Raw genomic sequence first — 23,610 nt, 5'->3', positions numbered from 1 at the left:
GTGTGTGTGTGTGTGTGTGTGTGTGTGTGTGTGTGTGTGTGTGTGTGCATACTTAGCTGTTTATACTTTGTATCCCCTAGGTAGAATGTAAGCTTCCAGCACCGATAGCATAATGCAGTGGGTATAGTAGGAGCTTAATAAAAATGCTTGCTGAATTATTGGTGTGTACATTCCTTCCACTAATGAATATTGCAACTCATTTCTCACTTAAAATATGATCTTTGAGAGCTGCTATGGCTTAAAAGTTCCTCACTTTGGGGGGGTAACCTGAGCGTGAACCACTCCAGTTTAGCCAATTTAGACTTTGGACAGTAGATATGCAGTTTGTAATTGAACTAACTAGAGTGTGTGTGTGTGTGTGTGTGTGTGTGTGCATGTGTGTGTGTGTACATTACTTTATAGGCCCAAAGCTCACTCAGAAATTCTGGATATAGCTCAAATCACAGGTCAGTCAGTCAGTCAGTCAATCAGTCAAAAAATACTTACTAGGTGCCTACTTTGTGCCAGGTAGTATACTAAGTGATGGGGATACAAAAAACCCTAAAAAACAAACAAACAAATAAAAACAAAAGATAGTTCCTGCCCTCAAAAAACAATCTAATGGAATCATTAGAATAACCCATTCAAAGCTGAAAGGGAACTGGGAAATGTCAAAATCTTTTGATTTTATAAATAAAAAAAAACAGGCCCAGAGACAGTAATAATTTGTTCATGGTCATGCAAACAACAGTAGCAAACCTAGGATTCAAATCTAGGTCCTCTGATTCTAAATCCGTGGCTCTTTTCAGTACTGCATGCTGCTTCCAAGACTTGATTTTCTTTTCTCTAAAATGGGAATAGTAAGACTCCAAAGATGAAACTCTGTAGATTAAATTGCTGATTATTGCACAATGTATGAAAAACCAAAGGGGCTAAGTGCTATCCCAAACAACTCACTCATGTGAATCTACCCCTCTGCTGGTGGCTCACTACACCACAGGTAATTGACTTATTTATTTTTCTTTTCTATTTTTCAGTTAGCCAAGGTTTTTTAAATCTTCAAGCTAAACAGAAATATTGCTTGACACCAGAATGCATTGAAGTTGGTAAGTAACAATTTCCCATCCTGTACTGAGTTGTAATTCTGGTACCTTGAGGAAAGGAATAGAAAACAGGCGACATTTTTAGACTTCTGCTTGTTGGAGGTTTACCTTGTGGTAAATGCAGTTTTGATTAAATGTTAAGTTTGGCCAAAAATAAACCCTGTATGCGGAATCCTGGACAGGAGGTTTCTGGTTTTCTTGTTTCTTTCCCAGGGAATAGCTGCATTATATTCTGAGCATCTCTGTAAAAAATTATGATGGAAACCAAAAGGCTGAACAGCCTCTTTTCAAACAAGTCTTGAGGCAAAACTCACACTGGACACAGTTTCATCTCACCCTGACAAACACTTTCAAAATTGCTCTATAGATAGAGACTACCAGACCTTATACTATTTTTGAGCAGAAATTCACTTTATTTTTTTCTTAAGCAATAGGTTCTGTTGGAAGTCAAAAGACCTTTTCTTTTCTTTTTTTTTTTTTGAGATTTGGTTATAGCCTACCAGGGAGGGACGTTTTATATAATGCTACTAAGATGCTGACTTATAATTTCCTTGGATCTCACCTGTATTCCTCCAGATGAAATGTACTTCTTTGACTGAGATTAATCAGGTCACATGTGAGTGGGTATCCCACAGAGAATATTTACAATGTAAAGTTCTTCCTCCCCCCTTACCTTTTCTTTTTTTCCATGTCTCCTTTCCTTCCTTCCCTTTCTCCCTCCTTCTCTCCCTCTTTCCTTCCTTCTTTTTTTCCTTCCTTCCTCTTTCCCTTCCTACCTCAAACATTTGCATGTTATATATAAACCAAATATTTTCAATGTACTAAGCTTGGTGCTAATGTATGTACATAGATAACTAAGATACAATCCTTGTCCTCCAGAATCTTATAATCCAATAAGGGATCTATGATAAATATAATACAAATATTAATACAATAATAAACATAATACAAATTATAAGTGCATAAGATTAGTACAATATACTATGAGATCACATGAGGTGAGGTTAGGAAAGGCTTCGTAGTGGCAGATGAGCTAGGCCTAGGAGAATGGAATAAGATTTTAAGATGTAGAGGTGGTAAAAAGGGAATATTAGGGAAAAATATAGGCAATAGTATATCAAAACCATGGAGATGAAGAGTCTTGAATGCGAGGCCAAACTTCTACATCTCTACCCACCTGATTGATTTTCCTTTAACTCAGGGTTAGAGCCTAGCTATTTGGGACCTTTTGCTCAACCCTTCAGGTGGTACTTTAGGTGGGTAACACCAAGGGCATGTGTTAGTTGATTTCAATATTTCTCAGAGTAGACATCACAAACCTGGGTGGGATTAAGACCCATCCTGTGGACAGTTCTCCCTCACTAGTCTTTCTAGTGTTCTCTTGACCCCAGCTCATTCTTGACTGAGTTGGCAGGGCAGCTAGGTGGCGCCATAATGAACAGAGTGCCTGGCCTGAAGTCAGGAAGACTCATCTCCTGAGTTCAAATCCAGCCCCAGACACTTACTGTGTGACCCTGGGAAAGTCACTTAACCCTTTTGCCTCATTTTCCTCATCTGTAAAATGAGTTGGAAAAAGAAATGACAAACCACTCTAGTATCTTTGCCAAGAAAATCCCAAATAGGGTCATAAAGAGTCAGATTTGACTGAAAAACTGCTGAACAACAAAAATTCTTGATTGGTGTGGGACTCTTTCTGACATAGGCCTTAGTTTTGGTTCTGTGTTTCTCTCATTACTGAGCATTTCAGAAATAAATCAGGTTAGGCCTTCCCAACTTTGTTGGAATGCCCACACAAGTTTATATCCCATTCATGGATGTTTGAGACTCAAATAAGATAATAGGTATAAAGCATTTTGCAAACCTTAAAATGTTCTATAAATGCCAGTTACATAATAATAGTAAAAATAATAATAATGATAGTATTATTAACCTACAGTCACTAGGCCTCTGGTCTGGTGATGACTTCATTCCCTGAGCCTCCTACCGCACGCCTGCTGAGCTCAAGCAGTATTTGCAGAGCAATTCAAAGGTTTGCTGGTAAACGTTTAAGGTAGGGAGCATGTACACATGCTTTTAAATTTAATCTGCATTATTAATATTTTAAGTCTAGATAATGAACAAAACCATAGTGCAACCCTTGATTTGTAGCAATTACTGATTTCTGATTTAAATGCTTACACTGCTAATTTAGCAATGGGCTTTGAACACATCCTAAGGAGCCCCTGTCCCCATCTTTGTTCCCAGAATAATTTGTGTCCCCAGGCCTTGCCCTGTTTTTATCCAGAAGGATGTCCATGCCCACTTATTGTAGATTTTCTTTTAGAAATGTGTAGTTGGGTATGGTAGCCCACTTGAGAAAAAAGCTTAGCCAGTGACTTACTCTGTTTATATTGTTTACCACATTGACAAAGGAGTGTGAAAGAGAGAGCATAGAAAAATTTGGAGAGGTTGAAGAATTCACTAAAATTTTTAAATTCATAAATTTTTTTTTTGGTTGGACAATGGGAGTTAAGTGACTTGCCCAGGGTCACATAGCTAGTAAGTGTTATTTGTCTGGGGTCGGATTTGAACTCAGGTCTTCCTGATTCCAGGGCCGGTACTCTATCTACTGTGCCACCTCGCTGGTCCCATAAATTCATAAATTTTTATAAAGTCTTTTCATACCATGGGCCACTTTATTTTGTTTAAACTTTGCCCATCCCTTGTTTATAAACTGTAATAATGTTGGAGTCTCCTTTCCAGAAGGACACTTGATAATAAGGCCACCTGCCATGTAGTAAGTTTTTTCCCTCTTTCTTGCAGTTCTGTTTTTAATTTTCACTTAAGGGAATGACTTAGGAATGTTAAAAATAAAATGGAAATATTGCTATTTCTATAGGAAAAGCACATCAAGATAAATTCCACTATTATGTAATTTGAAACCCAGAATCCCCAGTGGCCCTGGGAACACCTGTTTAGTGTACATCATCAGAAGAGCTTTGGCCAACTAGAGAGCTTATGCAAGAAATAGTGGTTAAGGTTTTATGTCTGTATTCAGGGCTTAGGAATAGGGTACTGAGAAAGGGTTTGGGGAAAGATATAGCACTTTATAATACAATGTAATATATTAACATCACATTATTATTGTTGTTACTTAATTCATAAAATGCTTTCGTCACAATAGTCCTGTAAGGTGAATTATTAAGAACATCCATGGATATGTTATTTCATTGATGTGTTTTTTTTCAGTGATGCACAACATAATTAATTTGTGACTGTTCATGTTATGCAACTCTTATTCATGTCCTCCCATGACTCCTCCATAGCAAGTCTTGCCATTTTGTAGCTATCAATGGAGCATGTGGAATATTAATTGATTATCCCTTATTCTTTCTTTGTGGATAGACCATCTCTTTTCTCAAACATATAATTCTGTTATGATGTCATTTGTGCTGCTTTTCATGAACAATTTCTCATTGGTGATGTGTGGCAGTTTTCAGAAGTCCACTATGCACCTCTCCATTGTTCTTAGGGTGATACTTGACTTTAATTTTTTTGAATTTCCATGACTCACAACCATACATCATCACTAGAAGAATATTATTGTTTAAAAAAATAGCTGTTGTCTTAGGGAAAATCTTGGTGTCATTAAAAGTGCCATGCAATTTCCTAAAGGCCATCTTGTTAATTCTCTTCAATTCTATCCCAGATCATTGCTCATTTGCAGGCTCTGTCTAAGAGATGTATACAGATGAACCAGCTCTATGAGTTATCTAATATTATAGTTTGAGCAATGAATATTCTTTAGTTCACTTGGTTTTTCTCAATAAATATAGATAGGTCAAACTCTTTGGAGTGATTATGGATCCCATTTAGAAAACTGTAATGTTCTGAGGCTTGACATTTTTAGTACAATGTCACTCACAAACAGGAGCATCATTTGAACTCTGAGCAAAATGTCCTCTGTAACATTGCTTAAATACCTGATTCATGCTTCAGGTGGTTGGCTAATCAAAGTCTGAAAGTGGCATCCTTTATAAGATGCAATTGGAAAAATCAAAGTCTGAAAAAGGCTGTTCTTATATTTCAACATTTCTGTTAGCTGACCTTTTCATCCTGGAAGATCTATCTGTCCTTTACATCCTATAATTTCAATTAGTAGATAGGGGGACAGAACTCATTTGGTCAAGGGCCCCCTAACCATCTCCCTCACCCCGTTATAGTAGCATACAGTAGATTGAATTGAAAAATTCTTATCAAGTTCTTCAAAGAAATTTATCTGCTTGCTTTATCTATGACAAATATTGGTGCATAAGCTACAATTATTTTCATAATGATCTTTTTGCAAATGCTTATTACAAATACTGCAATATAAAAGGACAAAGTGTTCAGCACAAATGTAAGCTAAAACCAACTCCTGGGGCTTCCAGATTCACCATCTGCCTTATAAGCCAACCTTCCATTTGGAAGCATTTTTTATCTCTGGTTTCATTCATAGTGAAAATATCAAGGTTTATTGATTCATTTATTGCAGCAGTATGTCCACCTGTTGGTCATTGGACAAGGATCTCATTTGGAATATTAATAGCTAATTTAGTGGTCAATCAATCAACCAATCTACAAGCAGTTATTAGGCAATTACTATGTGCCATGAACTGTGCTAAGTGTTGGGATACAGAGAAAAAGGAAAAAATAGTCTCAGCCTTCAAGGAGTTTATATTCTAATGAGGAAAGGCACACATACATAAATAAGTGTACACAAAATACATAAGGAGTAGATGGAAGGTGATGATAGAGGCAGCTAGGTGGTTCAGTGGTCAGGCTGCTGGGCCTGGAATCGGGAAGACCTAAGTTCAAACCCAGTCTCAGACACTTCCTAGTTGTATGACCTTAGGCAGGTGACTTAATAAATGTCTGCTTCAGTTTCCTCAACTGTAAAATGTAGGTAATAATAGCGTTGTTATGAGGATCAAATGGTATGAAATTTGTAAAGTGCTTATCATAGTTCCTGGCACATAGTGAGTACTTAATAGATGCTTGTTTCCTTCCTTCCTTCCTTCCTTCTTTCCTCCCTCCCTCTCTCTCTCTTCCTCTATTCCTTCCTTAGAAACTCTTCCTGTAGAAGGTGGCATTGGAGCTGTGTCTTGAAAGAAGCTAAGGCTTCTGGCAAGTCCTAAATTATTGCAATGGCCTACTAATTAGTCTTTCTGCCTTCAGTCTCTCTCCCCACTCTAATCCATCCTCCACACAGCTGCCAAAGAGATTTTTCTAAAGCTAAGGTCTGTGTCACCCCCTTATTCACTCCAGTAGCTCTCTATTATAACCTGAAGGATGAAATATAAGTCCTCTTTGATATTTAAAGTTCCTTACGCTATGTTCCCTTCCAACATTTCCAGCCTTCTTCTACATTCATTACTACGTTCCATACACTTACAGTCCAGACAAAAAAAAGAACAAAACTCTGTGTCTCACATTCAACACTCCATCATCCTTTTCTATGCCTTTGCACTGGTTGTCCCTCATGCCCAGAATGCTGCCTTCTCTCTCCTCCAATCTCAGCTTCTCAGAATCCTTAGCTGCTTTCAAGACACAGCTCCAATGCCATCTTCCACTGGAAGAATCCCCAATCCCTCCAGCTGCTGGACCTCAGGAAGAAATAAAGGAAGGAAAGAAGGAATAAAGGAAGGAAGGAAGGAAGGAAGGAAGGAGACCAGCATTTATTAAGGAGGTAGTAGTGGTGGTGTGGGGAATGGGAAGAGCATTTAAGACCCTACTTCAATCACTATTATGCCATAATGCCTTGTGTCAAGATACAATGCCATACACTTCTCTTGACCCCAGGTTGTGTGAGATGGAGGCAAAGCAACAATCTCAATTACACTGAATGACTTGGGAGTTGCTATAACTTGAACATTTACAAGTTTACTACATCATCATATTTCTTTTATTAAAGCAGGGCCACCCAGGCTTCTCTTTGTCCTTCAGTAGAGCTGAATTAGGGAAAAGGAGGTTTTTGGTATCTTGACAACCTCAGTCCCTTGGAAGCTTAAATCCCAGTTTCTCAGCAAAAAGTGCTCCATAGCATGCAGCTGTGAATTTTCTTTAATAATAGATTGTGGAGCTAAAGCTTAAGTGTTTTGACTGAATGGGTTTCTTTCCAGATTCTCTGTGAGTGATGTAGCTCTCTTGTGTTTTCCTGGGGCCTAGGTCTGAGTTGATCTTGCAGTTTTTCTAAGTACCTGCAAGAACACCTGGGGGGCAAGTAGAAGGCATTTGAGGATTTGAGGATTTTTTTGTTCCCCCCATTTCTTTTTGTTTTTTCCTGTATTTCCTTCCTTACTCTGTAAGGAAGCCAGAAAATAATGTGGGTATGTGAAGAAAAATGAGCATGAGGACTGCCCTATATGATTATAAATATTGTGCAGAAGTGGGACCGGCAGTGATTTCTACCACTTCATAACTTAAATAAATTTAGTCTTCATCTACATAGGCAGAATATCAAAAAAGAAATAATTTTGGTCTTCTACTGTTCACAGCCTGCCGATCCTCAGCCTTGGGTTACTTGCACCATTTGCTTTCTCTACTCCTACTGCCAAGGTGCTAAACAATGCTGAAGAGGGTCATAAAAGCTATGCTGACTGGCTCCCTGTTAACAATCCCTATCTGGGTCTTCATTGCTGCGTAGGAATCCTTTTGTTCCTCTCTTATTGAATCTATATCACACTCCCCACAACAGCTCTTCCAAAAACCTCTCTATCTACAAACCCTCCAAAGCTATTCCTATTCCCTGGTATCTCAGCAGGTGACTCTGCATCCTTTTTTACTTAGAAAATTGAGACCATCTGTCATGATCTCCCTTATCTCCCTTTCTCCATACTTCAAAACCCTTCTGGATCATCACCCATATTTTCTTTTGCTCTAGTCTCAGAGGATGAGAAAGATCTTCTTGCCAAGGCTAACCCTTGTACCCCACTTGTGTTACTGATCCCATCCCCTCTTGACTCATTTAGAAACTTACCTCATCAATCTTCCCTTCTCTCTTGTTCTAGCTCCCTATGTATACTAACTCCTTTCCCACCATCTATAACCATGCTCAGGAATTCCTTAGTCTTAAACAAACAAACAACTCTTTCCTTGATATTGTCATCCCTTAAAGTCATCATCCTTTAGCTTTCCTCCTTTTCGGTGTCAAACTTTAAAAAAAGAACTATCCTCATTGTATTTCTATCCCATACCATCTCCTTTAGTAATCTCAGGTCCTGTGGGTTCAATGATCATTCCTATACAGATAATTCACAGATTTATATATTCAGCTCCAGTCCCACATAAAAAATTACTTTTTGGGCACATCAAACTAGATGTCCTGTAGGTCTCTCAAGCTCAATGTGTCCAGAATAGAACTTTCTCTCTAAATACTCCTGAACTTCAATATAACTATCAAAGGTATCATTAACCTTTGTAGTCATCCAGGCCCACAACCTCAGTGTTGACTTTGATTTCTCACTCTAACTCATTCTGTATATCCAATCAGTTGACAAATCTTGTTTGTTTCTCCCTTCATGTCTTTCATATATGCCTCCTTCTCTCCTTTCCCATGGCTACACTGCTAGTTCAGATTCTCCCTACTTCTCACCTGTAGTATTGCAAAAGTCTCCCTCCATTGTATCTAATGGTAGTCATCTCTAGGGCAGGAGGAGGTGGGTGCAGCGGGTAAGGGGTAAGAAGGAAGAAAAAAAAAGAAAAAATTTACATGATAACTTTATTATATACTTAAAAAGAATAGCAAGTTGCACATAATAGACATGCAGTTTCATATACAATCTTTTTATTAATTATACTGTTATGGAAATGCTTGTTTTATTCCATAAATTAAAAATAAAATAAATAAAAAATTTGAAAAGTCTCCTTGCCTTAAATCTTTTCCCATCCCAATCCATTTTCCACTCATCTGCCAAACTGATTTTTCTTTTTTTTGGTAAATAGTATTAAAATACTATTCCCCACCCCATCCCCAATTATATGTAAAGACAGTTGTCAACAATGACTTTTTATGAGATTTTTGAGTTCCAAATTTTTTCTCCTTCCCTCCTTCCCATCCCCTCCTCTCCAAGATGGCAAGCATTCTGATATAGGTTATACATGTGCAATCATATAAACATATTTCCACATTACTCATGTTGTGAAAGAAGAAACAGAACAAAAGGGAAAAACCACCAAAAAAAGTTAAATTGTATGCTTTGATCTGCAGTTAGACTCCATAGTTCTTTCTCTGGATGGGGATAGTATTTTCTATCATGAGTCTTTTGGAATTGTCTCGGATCATCGTGTTGCTGAGAAGAGCTAAGTCAATCATGGTTGATCATTACACAGTGTTGCTGTTACCATGTATATTATTCTCCTGGTTCTACTCACTTCACTCAGCATCCAAACTGATTTTTCTAAAGCATTCTTCTGACTCTATCATTCAGTGAACTCCAGTGGCTCACTAGTACTTCCAGGATCAAATATAAAGTCCTTTCTTTGGCATTTAAAACTTTTCAGAATCTGGCTCCTTCCTGCATTTTTTGTTTTCTTATGTTACTCTTCTTCACACATGCTGCAGAGCAGCTGAACTTGTCTGCTTGCTCTTCTTTGAACATGACATTGCCATCTACTGTTTCTATGCCTTGGCACTGGCTGTCCCTCGTGTTCTTAGCCTAGTTTCCTTGGTTTCCTACAAGACTGAGCTCCAATCCTATCTTCTGCAGGAGCTCTTTCCTAGTCTTGGTTTCTTCCCCTCTTGGATTATCTTCCAACTATTTTGGGGATCTTTTATGTACCTAGTTTTTTATATGTTGTCTTCTTTCCCTTCTTCCCACTCCCACCCTCATTCCCTCCATTAGAATGTAAACTCATCAAGGGCACGAACTATTTTTTTCCCTCTTTTTATTTTCAGTACTTGACACAATGTCTAGCACAAGGAAGTGTTTAATATATGCTTGCTGAGTGAAAGTCTTCCTTACCTTTCATGCTTCAACTTTTTATAATCTGGATTCCAACTCTAGAACTCTATTGAAATTGCTTTCTTAGAGGTTACCAATGATCTCTTAATTCATACATTTGATGGCCTTTTGGTAGTTATTATCTTTGACTTCTCTGTAACTTTCCACCCTGTAAATTATTTGCTTCTCCTCCTCCCCTCCTTCCAGAGCTGAACTCATTATTTCTCCCCTGCCCCCCATCTCTCTCATCTTCCTTGACACCCAAGCTTACAACCTAGGTATTATCCTCAACTCCTCACTCTTTCTCATCCCCCCTTATCCAATCTGTTCTCAAGTCCTATTGATTTTATTTTTGATAATATCTTCCATATGTTCCTCCTTGTTTCCTCTGACACTGCCACTACTTTAGTGCAAACCCTTGTTACCTCATGTCAGCACTATTGTAAAAGGCTGTTTCTTGGTTTCACTGCCTTGAGTCTCTCCCCATTCCAGTCTATCCTCCACTTAGTTGTCAAGCTGATCTTCCTAAAGCACAGGTCTGGCTATGTTCCTCCCTCATGCCATAAGCTCCAGTAGCTTCCTATTGTCTCCAGAATCAAATATAAAATCCTGTTTGACCTGTAAAGTCCTTCAAAATCTGGCCCTTTCCTATCTGTGCAGTTTTCTTATTCCTTATTTTCCTCCATGTACTCTGTGATTCAGTGATACTGGCCTCTTTGCTATTTCTCACACAAGGCATTACATCTCCTGACTTCAGGAATTTTCATTGGATGATCTCCATTCCCAGGATGCTCTACCTCGTCATCATTTTCTGGCTTCTCTTCCCTTCTGACTTTCTTTAGGGCTTAGCTAAAATTCCACCTTCTGCAAGAATGTTTCCTGATTCTCTTTCCCTCTGAGATGACTTCTAAGTTATCTTGTACCTAGCTTGTTTGTATAGTTGTTTAAATGTTGTCTCCCTCATTAGAGTATAAACACCCTGAGAGCAGGAAATGATTTTTGCTTGTTTGTTTTTTTGCTTTTCTTTGTATTTACAGCACTTAGCACATTGCCTGGCACGAAGTAGGCACTTAATAAATGCTTCTTGTCTTGACTTTCTTTTCAATCTTTTCTCAACTTCTTTCTTCTTATTTTTGACTTCTTAATGATTTCATCAACTCCTAAGAGTCCAGTTACCACTTCTGTGCAGTGATTTCCAAATGTATGTATATGTAGTTTGAATCCATACCTTTCCTGCCAACACCTCAAACTTATCATGTACCAAACTGAACTCATCACCTTTCTCTCCTATACTTATCTTTTCTTCAAATTTCCCTTTTTCTGCTGACAGTACTACCATCTGTTCTGTCCTAACCCTAAGTTAACAAGATTGGAAACATTTGAGTTATCTTCAACTTTTCCATCCAATCTGTTGTCAAATCCTACTGATTCTATGTCTATGTCTCATATCTATCCTCTTCTCTCCATTCATATTTAACTTCAATTTCAACTTCGACTCACATGTACTAAGCACCTACTATATACATGACACAGTGAGAGGCCCTGGAGATATAAAGAGAAAAACAGAAACAAAAACAAATATCTATTCTCACCATCAGTCTAGTTCGGGCCTTCATCAATAAGTAACTTCCTTGAGGGAACTTACTTTTGTCTTTGTATATTCCATACCTAACATAGCACATTTTTAATAAATGTCTGTAGACATTAATTGAATTAGAATTTTTGACTAGAGGTCTTTTAAAATCTCATTTTACAAACTGGACAGGTCACTTAAGCAACTGAACTCTAAGACGTTTACCTAAATTGAGACAGACCTTTCATTTTTCTCAAATCCATTCATCTTCAGCTGAAAACCAATGGTTTTTCATTAGTTAAAATAGAAATAACTTCCAGTACTAGACAAGAATAGTTTCAAATGCCCTAAAATAGTATCTATCTTTGTAGTTTATGAGTACATATATTTAAAGCAGATTTGTGTCCAATAACTATGCTGTCAGATAGAGCTGGAGCAGTGGCTATGGTGGTACATATCTGTAATCCCTACTACTAGGGGAAGTTGAAGCTGGTGGATCATTTGAGCTCTAGAATTTTGAGCTGAAATAGGCCCAAAGCTAATCAAATGTCCCTACTAAGTCTTGCACCAATATAGTGAGTCTCTGGGAATAAAGGGTCACCAGACTGCCTAAGGAGGTGTGAACTGGCCCAGATCAGAAATGGAGCAGGCCAAAGCTTCCATGCCGATCAGCAGTGGCATTAGTTGCTTGAGTGATGACCACACTCACCACCTGGGTGAAATGGGAAGGGAAGGGAATAATTATTTATATGGTGCCTACTATGTGCTAGGCACTGTGCTAAGTGCTTCACAAATTTTGTGTCATTTGATCCTTACAATAACCCTGTGAGGGAGGTGCTATTATCATCTCCATTTTACAGTTAAGAAAACTGAGGCAAGCAAAGGTTAAGTGATTTGCCCAGGGTCACACAACTAGTAAGTGTCTCAGGCCAGATTTGAACTTGTCTTCCTGTCTCCAAATCCAGTGCTCTATCTGCTTTTCTACCTAGCTGCCTATGGAGAGCCAGGTTAAACAAACAAACCAAAAGAATGATTTAGAATTCAAACTTAGGATCTGAAGAATTATGTAGTGGAATCTTTTGGAGGGCAGTGGTGTTGGGAGCTGTAGTCATGTACATCAATAAACACGTAGAGGTTACATTTGGACTTTTTTCTATACCTGCTTATAGGATTGTATATATGGGCATTTGTGTATGTGTGGGTATGTATATCTGTGTGTATGTATACAAAGCTGTGACTTCCTCAATATAGAAAACTCTTGTTGTGGAAACTCTCACACAAAGGCAAATTGCAATTCATCTCCTACTTATAATCTTCAAGACTTGTCTGGGGGCACCGAGAGAGTGTGGGAATTACTCATAGTCAGACAGCTAGTATGTATCACAGAAAAGACTTGAACCTAGAACTTCTTGACTCTGTCCATGATACTATGTGGTCTCTTTGTTTTTAGTATTAGTAAGAGAACGTCAGTTACTGTTAATTATCTTATTGCTGGTTTATCAGACTAATACTCCAAAAATTTCAGTAACAGTAACAAAAATAATGGCAATGAAAATATCACCACCAAACCTGTACTCAGTCTTTACAGTATCCAGACACACTAGAATGGAGTAATTAAATACAATGAAGTTCATTCTCACTGAGAGAGTAAAAGTTCAGCATAGAAACACTGGCTGATTTAAAATATGTATTTTTGTGAAAAATATTATATAACATCTAATAATGCTAAACTTGTAATTTATCTATTTATTTAAAATTTATAGCGGCTGCCATCTTGAGCAAAATAAATCAGTCTGTGGATCCTTGTGAAAACTTTTTCCAGTTTGCCTGTGATGGCTGGATAAATGATAATCCAATTCCAGAAGATATGCCAAGCTATGGAATCTATCCTTGGCTAAGACGCAACGTTGACCTTAAACTAAAGGGTGAGTTTCTCCTGGATCTTGAGTGGTCTGCTTTACAGGGGGAATGTTGACCAGATAAACATAGTTTCTCTTATCTTCCTTGTTCTTCTGTTATGCTCCGTTCATATTTTCTCTTTTGAAACCTTTTTCTTCTTTCAAGCCCCAGTTGAGATGTTGCTTCCTTAATAAAACCTTTTCTGATCTTGTCAAGCATCTGAAAGCAGCATTTTCTTTTGCATATTTCTCAGAGTCTGGACTCATCTTATGCCTTATGGAATTCTTATATCTGTTTGTATCTTATTTTCCCATGAGATTGTATAACTTTGTACCTCCAGGGTCCTAGGACAAGGACTTGCACAGAGTAGGATCTTAAAAAATGTTTATTGAACGGAATTGGTTTGGGGTTACTGATTTTAATAGATGAATTTCCTGAAGTGCTCCTTTTAAAAATATGTAACAACTAAAAGAAGGTATATAGGTCTTCAAACATAGGCTAACAGATCACTTAGGATAGTGGATTTTGGCTGGGTGTGATGGCACACACGTGTAATTCTTGCTTTTGGGATGACTGAGGCTGGTGGATCACTCAAGCTCAAGGGTTCTGAGCTGCAGTAGGGCTCCAGTCGATTGGGTATCTGAATTAAGTTCAGTACCAATATGGTGAGCTTTCTGGGAGGGAGGCGCTACCAGGCTCCCCAAGGAGTGGTGAACTAACCTAGGTTGGAAATGGAGGGGGTCAAAGCTTCTGTGCTGATTTTCAGTGGGATCAAGCCTGGGTGAGATCCAGAGATCCAGTCCCAAAACAGAAAAATAGGATAGTAGATTTAGAACTGAGAGCCATTAGATATCAATTCAGTGACTTGTCCAAGGTCACGGAAGTAGCAAGTAATAGAGTCAAGATTTGAACTGCGGTCCTTTGACTCCAGATACAATACTCCTCACCACTGTACCTTTCCCCCTGGCCCACACTTTTGCTTTGACTGGGAATGTTACAGAGATAATTTTTTTCCAGGTATAGATTAGACTAGCTGGCCTTTTCAACTCTCAATGGAATAGTAGTATATGATCTTATGAGTAGTCTGTTAGTTTTAATGACTAGTGACCAACAACTATGACTTGTATTTTACTGGGGTTCTGGGACAACGAATCTGTGTAACTATATGAGAATCCAATAAAGCATTATATCTGCATTTACCTCATATTCAATATGTGATGTCCTTTAGGGTAAATAGTGCCTCTTACTTATTGTCTTCTGGTTTCTCATGGCTTGCAAAGTGTACTTAACACCTCATTATGTGTTCTTGGAGTTGTAGATCGGGTTTTTAAGAACTCTGGATGACCTGAGTGAGCATTTGGCAGTTGGTAAACAAGATGCCTGCTCATATGGTTCTTGTTAAATTATGAGATATCCCTGGGGAGCCCCCCTCCTCTGTTATGTACATTTGTTATATTTATATAAATACATGTAGCACTTGGGCACCCCTTCTCACACAAATGATCCCAGAAAAAGATATTCCAAGTTTCAGGTACTTTGTGGGTCAGGACACCCACTCAAAACCATAGCTCCCTGAGTTCTAACTGATGTGTTTATTTTTATCTGACAGACAGAGTTCACTAGTTCAAAGCAAAAGAGATTGAAACAGAATGCAAATACAGTGATATTCCCAGAGCTTACTACCTTACCAGTGCAAGAGGGCACACATATTGAAGGGAAGGGCATAAAAATTTCTATAATACCTACAATGTGCCAGGCACTGTGCTGATCTCATTTGACAGAGAACACATATGACTAGGAATACATATTTAGGGTACATCTGTAAGGAATATGTATAACCATGGAACATGTTAAGAGAGGCACACACCAGAAACTCATATGGTTGGGACATAAATGAGGAACACACACACACACACACACACACACACACACACACACACACACACACACACACACACACAGAGGGATATATGCCAGGGAAACTCAAACCTTTGCTACTATAGGATTGCCATTGTTGTTAGGGGATATCTTCGTAGACTCTGTTGCTCTCTGATGAGCATCATGTCTCTGTTCTCCATTGACTGCATTGTCTCTGGGTAGATGTTGCATCTCCTCTAGGCATTGTGTGATCTTTTCTAGACATCACTGGTCATTGAGCTCTTGAACTCTGCTACCATCTATAAGGAGTGGTAGCAAGAAAGCCTCTCCCTGACAAGGGTAGATTGAACTCTTTAGTGCAATGAACTACCACCCTCAATCCAGGCAGCTTACAAAAGCATGTTAGAATGCCCTAGGCCAAGACTGAGTCTATTTTTTGACTGCCTGTGTTTGGTGCTGGTTCAAGGTCCGTGGTCCCATGTGACTGAGAATTAGAAGATTGCTACTAACTTCTAGTTCTCTCTTTATGGTGATTGTGTGCCCTCAAGATCCTTTTTAGACTGCCAAAAAAAAAAAAGCCCCAGAGGAATTATGTGGAGGCTAGGATTATAAAGACCAGCCTAGAAGAACCTCTTTGCCATGCAAATGATCATAGAATCATCAATTTAGGGCTGGAAGGAATCTTAGAGATCACTGAGTTCAAGCCCTCTCATTTTACAGGTGAGGAAACTAAGGTTGAAAATGGTTAAGTGACTAACCCAGAATCATGCAGTCAATCAGTCAGCCAGTCAACTAGAATTTCTTTTTTAAAAAGAATTTCTTTTTTAAAAAAAATTTAAATTAGTTAATTATTTTTAGTTTTCCACATTCACTTCCATAAGCTTTTGAGTTTTAAATTTTCTCACCCTCCCTACCTTTCTTCCTCCTCAAAGTGGCATGCAATTTGATATAGGCTCTATATATACGTTTCTATTAAGCATGTTTTCACATTAGTCATGTTGTAAAGAAAAATTATAAGAAATAGGAGGAATCATAAGAAAGAAGAAACAAAACAAAACAGAAGAAAAAAAAGCTAATAGCGTGCTTCAATCTGCATTCAGACTCCATAGTTCTTTCTCTGGATGTGGATAGCACTTTCCATCATGAGTTTTTTGGAGATGTCTTAGATCCTTGCATTTCTGAGAAGAGCTAAGTCTATCAAAGTTAGTCATTACACAATGTGGTTGTTACTGTGTACAACATTCTCCTGGTTCTGCTCACTTCACTCAGCATCAGTCCATACAAGTCTTTCCAGGTTTTTCTGAAGTCTGTCTGCTCATCATTTCTTATAGCACAATAGTATTCCATTACATTCCTATACCACAACTTGTTCAGCCATTCCCCAATTGATGGACATCCTCTCAATTTCTAATTCTTTGCCACTAGAGAAAGAGCTGCTATAAATATTTTTGTACACGTGGGTCCTTTTCTCACTTTTATGATCTCTTTGGGATACAGCCCTAGAAGTGCTATTGCTGGGTGTCAAAGAGTATGCACATTTTTTTGCCCTTTGTGCATAGTTTCAAATTGCTCTCCAAAATGGTTGGATCAGTTCAGAACTCCATACCTACTATGTGCCAGGCACTGTGCTAAGCACTGGGGGATACAACGAAAGGCAAAAGGCAGAGCCTGCTCTCAAGGAGCTACAGTCTAAGGGAGGAGATCATACACTAAGGCATGTGTGAAGTAGCATCTGAATTCAAGTCTTCATAACTCCAAACCCACCATGGCATCTAGCTATGGATTAGTGAAGTTCAATCAGAGCAAGAGACAAAAGAAGGCAAAGTGATTGCATAATTGCCTTGCACCTTTCTGGCCCACATTCCTATCTATGATATGTAAACTGGTAAGACTTAGCCTTTGTGTTATGGGTGTTGTAGGCAGAGACATCTTTCTACATATAAACCTAAGTATCACACAAATATGGTGGGAGGGAAGAGAAAGAGAATGGAAAAGGGGGGGAATATTGGTGATGTCCAAGTGTGGAAATATGTATGGTAGAAATCCTTCGGGGCAGCTAGGTGGTGCAGTGGATAGAACACCGGTCCTGAAGTCAGGAGGACCTGAGTTGAAATCTGGCCTCAGACCAAACACTTGACACTTACTAGTTGTGTGACCCTGGGTAAGTCACTTAACCTCAATTGCCTAAAAAAAAAAAAAAAAAAAAAAAAAAGGAAATCCTTCATTAGCAGGTGGCTTCCTTTGCAGATGAGCACTTGAATATAAAACCCTATTCCCCACTCAAGGAAGCAGGAAGTTTTTCAGACATGGAACCTAATTATACTGAGAATGCAAAAATAGTATTTTTTTTTTAAACTTTTCTTTTCCAGACAATGAATCAGGTTATAAAACTGAATCAGCCACACCCACTTTGGGTATTGAAGGTGTTGTGAAGCCTCAGTCTTATGTCTTTCTTTCAAGGATAAAGACTGAATATGTTAATGTCTCTGGAAAGAACAAGTATTAGAAAATAAGTTAATGAGAGTCATGTTTACATATCTATTGTCTTCTGGAAAGAAGGTGCACATTTCAAAAGTACAAGGGAATCACAGTCCTGCTTTTCTTCTTGGAGTTGAGCCTCAGTCAATAATCGATTGGGTCAGAAGGACAGTTCTTAACCAGGCATGAAGTCTAGCTTGGGATCACAAATGATTAACCTACAAAGAGAAACTACCAGGATCAAAGCAATAGATTTGCTAATAATTGTTCCCTGTGCAGGGTATCAGTCTAAATTTAGTCTTCAGCTTTCTCCTCCCTTTGCTTTCCTCCCCCTTAAAAAAAATTACTAAAGGAGGAAAAAAGAAGTCCATATGGCTTCACGTACCCTCTGGTAATCATTTTTACTAATTATAACCATATATAATAAGCTCCTGGAAGGCAGGGACCAAGAGCTTATATATAGTTATTATATAACCCCTCCCCCCAATCTTATTTATCTTTTTATTTCCTTTAGTGACTAGTATATAGTTGGTGCTTAATAATTAAAAAAAATGAATGGAATTGTATATGATCTCCATGTTCAATAAGAATGGGAAGTAGAAAACATTAAAGGACTTTTTAGGATTCTCCTCAATAGAATTAAACTCCCTTGGGGGCAGAATTTTTTTTTTTGTCTTTGTAACTCTAATGCCTTGCACCTAGTAGGCATTTACTGGATTGAGATTTTGTCATTCAGAAGTGAGTACCATCCTTGAAACGCTTTGAAATGGAAGCCTACTATAAATGTGCTCCCTCTATATGAATGGAAAATAGAAGAAACATGGCTTTGTGGCTTCACTATAAAATGGAAATTACTGCCGCTCCTTAAGAGTTTCAGGCATTATAGGAAACTTGTGTTCCCAGGGTTTTTTTGTTTTTGTTTTTTTTTTTTTGGCAAGACAATCAGGGTTAGTGACTTACCCAGGGTCACACAGCTAGCCAGTTTTCTTAACAAGTACTCATCTAAATGGCGTTATCTCTTTTATTTTTATTTTATTAGACCTGTGATTCCATTGGTCTAGGGACTTCACACTGAGAAAATTCCTTTTACCAGTGAAGATCAGCAGCTTCTCTGAAATTTGTAGTCTGTTACTTGGGGGCACTGACTTAAAGTGAAGTGACTTGTCCACAGCCACAAAGCTAGTTTGTGTCAGAGGTGAGATTTGAAGCTGACTCTAAGGCCTAATCTCTAGCTACTGTAACAGGCTGTTTTCCATCCCTCTTTTTTGTATCTTTATTTTTAAAAGTTGCATTTAATGTTCTTTTTTAATTTACATTACAAACATTTCCCAATATTAGTTCTGTTTTCTCCTTCCTTCTACCTCCACCCCTTGACTGTCATAGAACCTTCTTTTGAAATAAAAAAAATGAGTAAACAAAATTAACTGTTGGAGGGACTGAGTGTGACAGCCCAGCCACAATACCACATTGCTAGTCCTTCACCTCTCTACCAAGAGGAGAGAAGTGTCTGTCTTCTGGAGTCTTACTTGGTCATTGCATTTCCTCTTATTTCACCTTTCAGTGGTATTTTTGTTCACATTACTGTTGTTGTGTATATTGTTCTTTTGGTTTTTCTTTCTTTGCTTTGCATCAGTTAATTCAAGTCTTGTGTTTCTCCGAATTCCTTGTATTTGCTTTTTTTTTTTTTCCTGGTTGATTTCTTATGCTTAAATAGAGAGACCCTGTGAAGTGAATAGAGACCTGATTTCAGAACCAGGAAGACCTGATTTCAAGCTTTGCCTCTGATACGTACTGATGGTATAAACTCAGCTAAATCGCTTAACCTCTTTGCTCCCTTGGCATCTCTGTAAGAAAATAAATTGCAAAGAAGGTACTAACCTACATTGGTAGAAGTTCCTTCACTCAGAAGTTCTCTATGCCAATGAAATGACAGGTCTAGGCTCTAATCTCTATAGTTCAATAATATTCCATTACATTCATATACCACAATTAGTTCAGACATCCTCTAGATGTTCAGGTCTTTAAAAACTAATGAAAAGCAAGCTAATAATACTGATATTTATTATATTTTTGTCCAGACCAGATCATGTGTGGTCAGCAATTTATAACTTATAGTCTTAAAGAGTTGCCTGGTTCATTGAGAAGTTAAGTGACTTAGCCATTGTCAAACAGATAGTACAAATCAGAAACAGGACATGAACTTTGGTCTTACTGAGTCTGAGGCCTGATCTCTGTCCACTCTGTCATATTGCCTCTCAAGTTCAATAACACTTACTCTAAATAATTAAAGTAAATATTAGCTGACACATATATTTGGTATAACTGATTAATTATTATATAAAGCATATACAATGGGAGAATAGATGACTTTTACAAAGTGTTTTAGGGTTGGCAAATCACTTTACATGTTATTTGATCTTTACAACAACTCTGTGCTACCATTATCTTCATTTTACAGATGATGAAACTGAGCCACAGTGAAATTAAGTGACTTGTTCATGGCCACACAGCTGATGCCTGAGGTGGGATGTGAACCCAATTTTTCTTTATTCCAAGTCCAACAGTCTGGCCTTGGAGTGACACAGCCTCTTGAGAGAAATTTGGTTTATAATTGATGTTCACATATCTCAGGTTTATTTCTTCAGGTATGAAGAAGGGAAAGAAAAATTTTAACGAAAAAGAAAAATCTTCCCCACTGGATGCAGTTTTTTCAAAATTAGGCCAGCTGTTCATAGGACAACTATTTATTTGAAGGAGCCAAAGATGATGATGATGATGATGATGAGCTCAAATTACTTGGTACAGGGACATAAAAGTGGGGCTGTGCACCCTGATGTGTTCTGGCTGTCCTGCAGTCATGGAAGGTAGGAGTGGGCTAGCCCCATGAAGGGACTCATGGTTCTCCTACCAACAGCTGTGCACTTGATGGTTGTACCCCACACCAGAGACAAATCTACCTGATTTTCTGTGTATGTTCAGATCATTCCTTTGGCCCCTACTGTATCTCCCCTTTTCTCTTCTCTTTGATGCCTGCTGTTGTTATTGTTTAGTCGATTAGTTGTGTCCAGCTCCTTGTGATTCTATTTGGGGTTTTCTTGGCAGAGATACTAGAGTAGTTTGCCATTTCCTTCTCCAGCTTATTTTACAGATGAGGAAACTGAGGCAAACAGAGTTAAGTGACTTGCCCAGGGTCATGTAGCTAGTAAGTATCTGAGGTCACATTTGAACTCAGGTCCTCTGGACTCCAGGCAGACAGTCTATCACCATTTATCGCCTATCAATTTTTTTTTGAAGTTGGTCCTATGATGTCATTATTAGAGAAAATTACCTCTGAAGGAACTTCCTGAAAATAAGGGTTAGCACTAGTTCTCTATAACTTACAGTCTTAGGGAATTGCCAGTAAGAGGTTTGATGCCTTGAGCAGGGTCACATAGCCAATATGAATATGTCAGTATCAGAAACTGAATTCCTCTTGATTGCAAGACTACCTCTCTACCCACTATCTCATGCTGTTTCTTCCTGCCAATTTTTATTAGGAAATGGATTCCTCTCTGGCAGGTAGACAACTTTGGAGGTAACTCAAATTTATACAGCATTTCAAGCTTTAAAAATACTTTTTCTCCTTATCTTTTGAAGTTAATGCGATTGTCAACATCATAACTTTACAGATGAGGAAACTGAAGGCCACTGGGGCCTTCAGTTGGCCTGTTGTTGTATGGTGGAGTCTGGGTTTAAATCCAGCTGTTCTGACTTCAAGCCCATTGCTTTTCCCTCTTTAACACATTATCTTCCATAGAAGTATCATGAGGTCAAAAAAGCTGGAGAGAAGGAAAAAAAAACCCCAAAACAAATACAAATGCTGGTTAGTGGACAGACGTGAATGGTTCCTGTCTCGTCTGCTGACTCAGGTGGTCAAACACACTTTGTACCTTGTTTTCGTGCCTTTAAAAGAGTTGATACCCTCATCCTCTTCTCAAAGGTGGGAAGAGAGCTCAATATAATCATGCCTGCAAAAGACTAGATTTTGTTATGTAAAGCTTTGTAAATATCATACATTTTAAAAAACAACACACTATGCAATTATTTTTCCTAACTCGACAAAAAGACTGAACATCCCAAAATAAAACACAGTACCACTTATCAAAAGAATGCCATGTTGTTATGGTTGATTGAAAACACAAAGAGTCGACTGTTCAATTTATAAAATGAAATGAATTTTACAGACTTGGCTGATGAAAAGTTGCCCTCTATTGAAGTTAGCAGCTTGGTTTAGTGAATCCTTTCTTTAAGTGGAATATAGGGCTTAGAGTTCTGCTTGGAAAATAAAATCATTCTTTGAATCCTTCAAGGAGGATGGCCAAAGAACACCAGGAGTTTGCCAGGTAAGTGCTTTGCTTTGCTTTATCACCTAAAAGAAAAATACTTGTCGTTTTATCAGGACATCACAGTGACACAAAGCCACATTCTCTGGGGGCAAGCCTGTGAAGATTCAACAAAATTAGGACATAGAAAAGCCTCTGGCAGGACTGTGACCTTGTAGTAAGGAAAATCAAGCCTTTGTGTCAAATGAAAATGTGATGTGGGGCAAAGAGGGTTGGATTTGGAGTTGGAGAGTTGAGCTGGGTTCAATTCTTGACTCTTCTACTTATGACTCTTGGGCCACTCAACATCTGGGCCTGTTTCCTGATGTGAAAAGTGAAGGAGGCTCTCTAAGCTTCCTTCCAGCAATCTTTAATACTGTGATACTACATAAGAGAAATATGGTGGCAAAGGTGCAAAATAAATCTTCTCTGATACCAGTTGATGAGAAAGAAGCCCAAGTTCAAGTTAGTGAAACGTCTCAATTTGGAAATGGTACTCTAAAATAAATTAAAACACACACACACACACACACACACACACACACACACAAGCACACACACTCCTTTAAGGAACATGAGAAGAGGGGTTAGGTGGCCCAGTGGATAGAGCACCGGCCCTGGAGTCAGGAGGACCTGAGTTCAAATCTGGCCTCAGACACATAACATTTACTAGCTGTGTGACCCTGGGCAACTCACTTAACCCCATTGCTTAGCAAAAAAAAAAAAAAAGAAAGAAAGAACATGAGAAGTGAATGAAGGACTGTAGAATTTGGTCTATAGAGGTCTTGGAGTCAGGGGAGGATTCATGATGATATCTGGAATTGCTTTCTCACAAAGCTGAAAATAGTGCTACCAGTAGTTAGACAGGACTCCTAAAATCTTGTTTATAGTATTAACTTGATTAGTAAATCATTTTCTAAAACCTCATCCCAGCTCCTGTCAAATGTTTTCACAAGACACAACCTCTCTTGACCCTGGGCATTTTCACTGGTGGACCCCCATGCTTGGAACTGGTTTCCTCCTCACCTCTGCCTCCTGGCTAACCTAGTTTCAAGTCTTGGCTAAAATCTTACTTTTTGATGAAGTGTTTCCCTGTTGTCCTTCATCTTAGTGTCTTCCTTCTGAAATTAGCTCCAATTTATGTTCTATATATCTTGTTTTTACATAGTTGTTTGCATATTGTCTCCCCTATGAGACTGTGATCCCCTTGAAGGTAGGATTGGTTTTTGGCCTTTTGTGATATCCTTATTGCTTAGCAAAGTGATTGGCACATAATAGGCACTTACTAAATGTTCACTGACTTGATAAATTTAGAGGGAAGGGGTATAAATTAATGGGGTCTGACTATGTTGGGGGTTATTTTACTTAATAGTTGAGCT

The 23,610-nt window shown here is 38.4% G+C and overlaps 1 protein-coding gene across 1 annotated transcript in view; it reads left to right on the top strand.

Annotated features, from left to right (window-relative positions):
- PHEX (phosphate regulating endopeptidase homolog X-linked) overlaps positions 1-23,610 on the top strand; it is a 263,978-nt gene that overhangs the window by 7,929 nt on the left and 232,439 nt on the right. The window contains exons 2-3 of the mRNA XM_027868359.1: positions 1,017-1,085; positions 13,379-13,540. Coding sequence (XP_027724160.1) covers positions 1,017-1,085; positions 13,379-13,540 — 231 coding nt within the window. The remainder of the gene's footprint in view (positions 1-1,016; positions 1,086-13,378; positions 13,541-23,610) is intronic.

Source organism: Vombatus ursinus, unplaced genomic scaffold (assembly GCF_900497805.2).
Source record: "Vombatus ursinus unplaced genomic scaffold, bare-nosed wombat genome assembly UNPS02001419.1, whole genome shotgun sequence".
Taxonomy (NCBI): domain Eukaryota; kingdom Metazoa; phylum Chordata; class Mammalia; order Diprotodontia; family Vombatidae; genus Vombatus; species Vombatus ursinus.
This window is presented reverse-complemented; position numbering and strand designations above follow the sequence as displayed.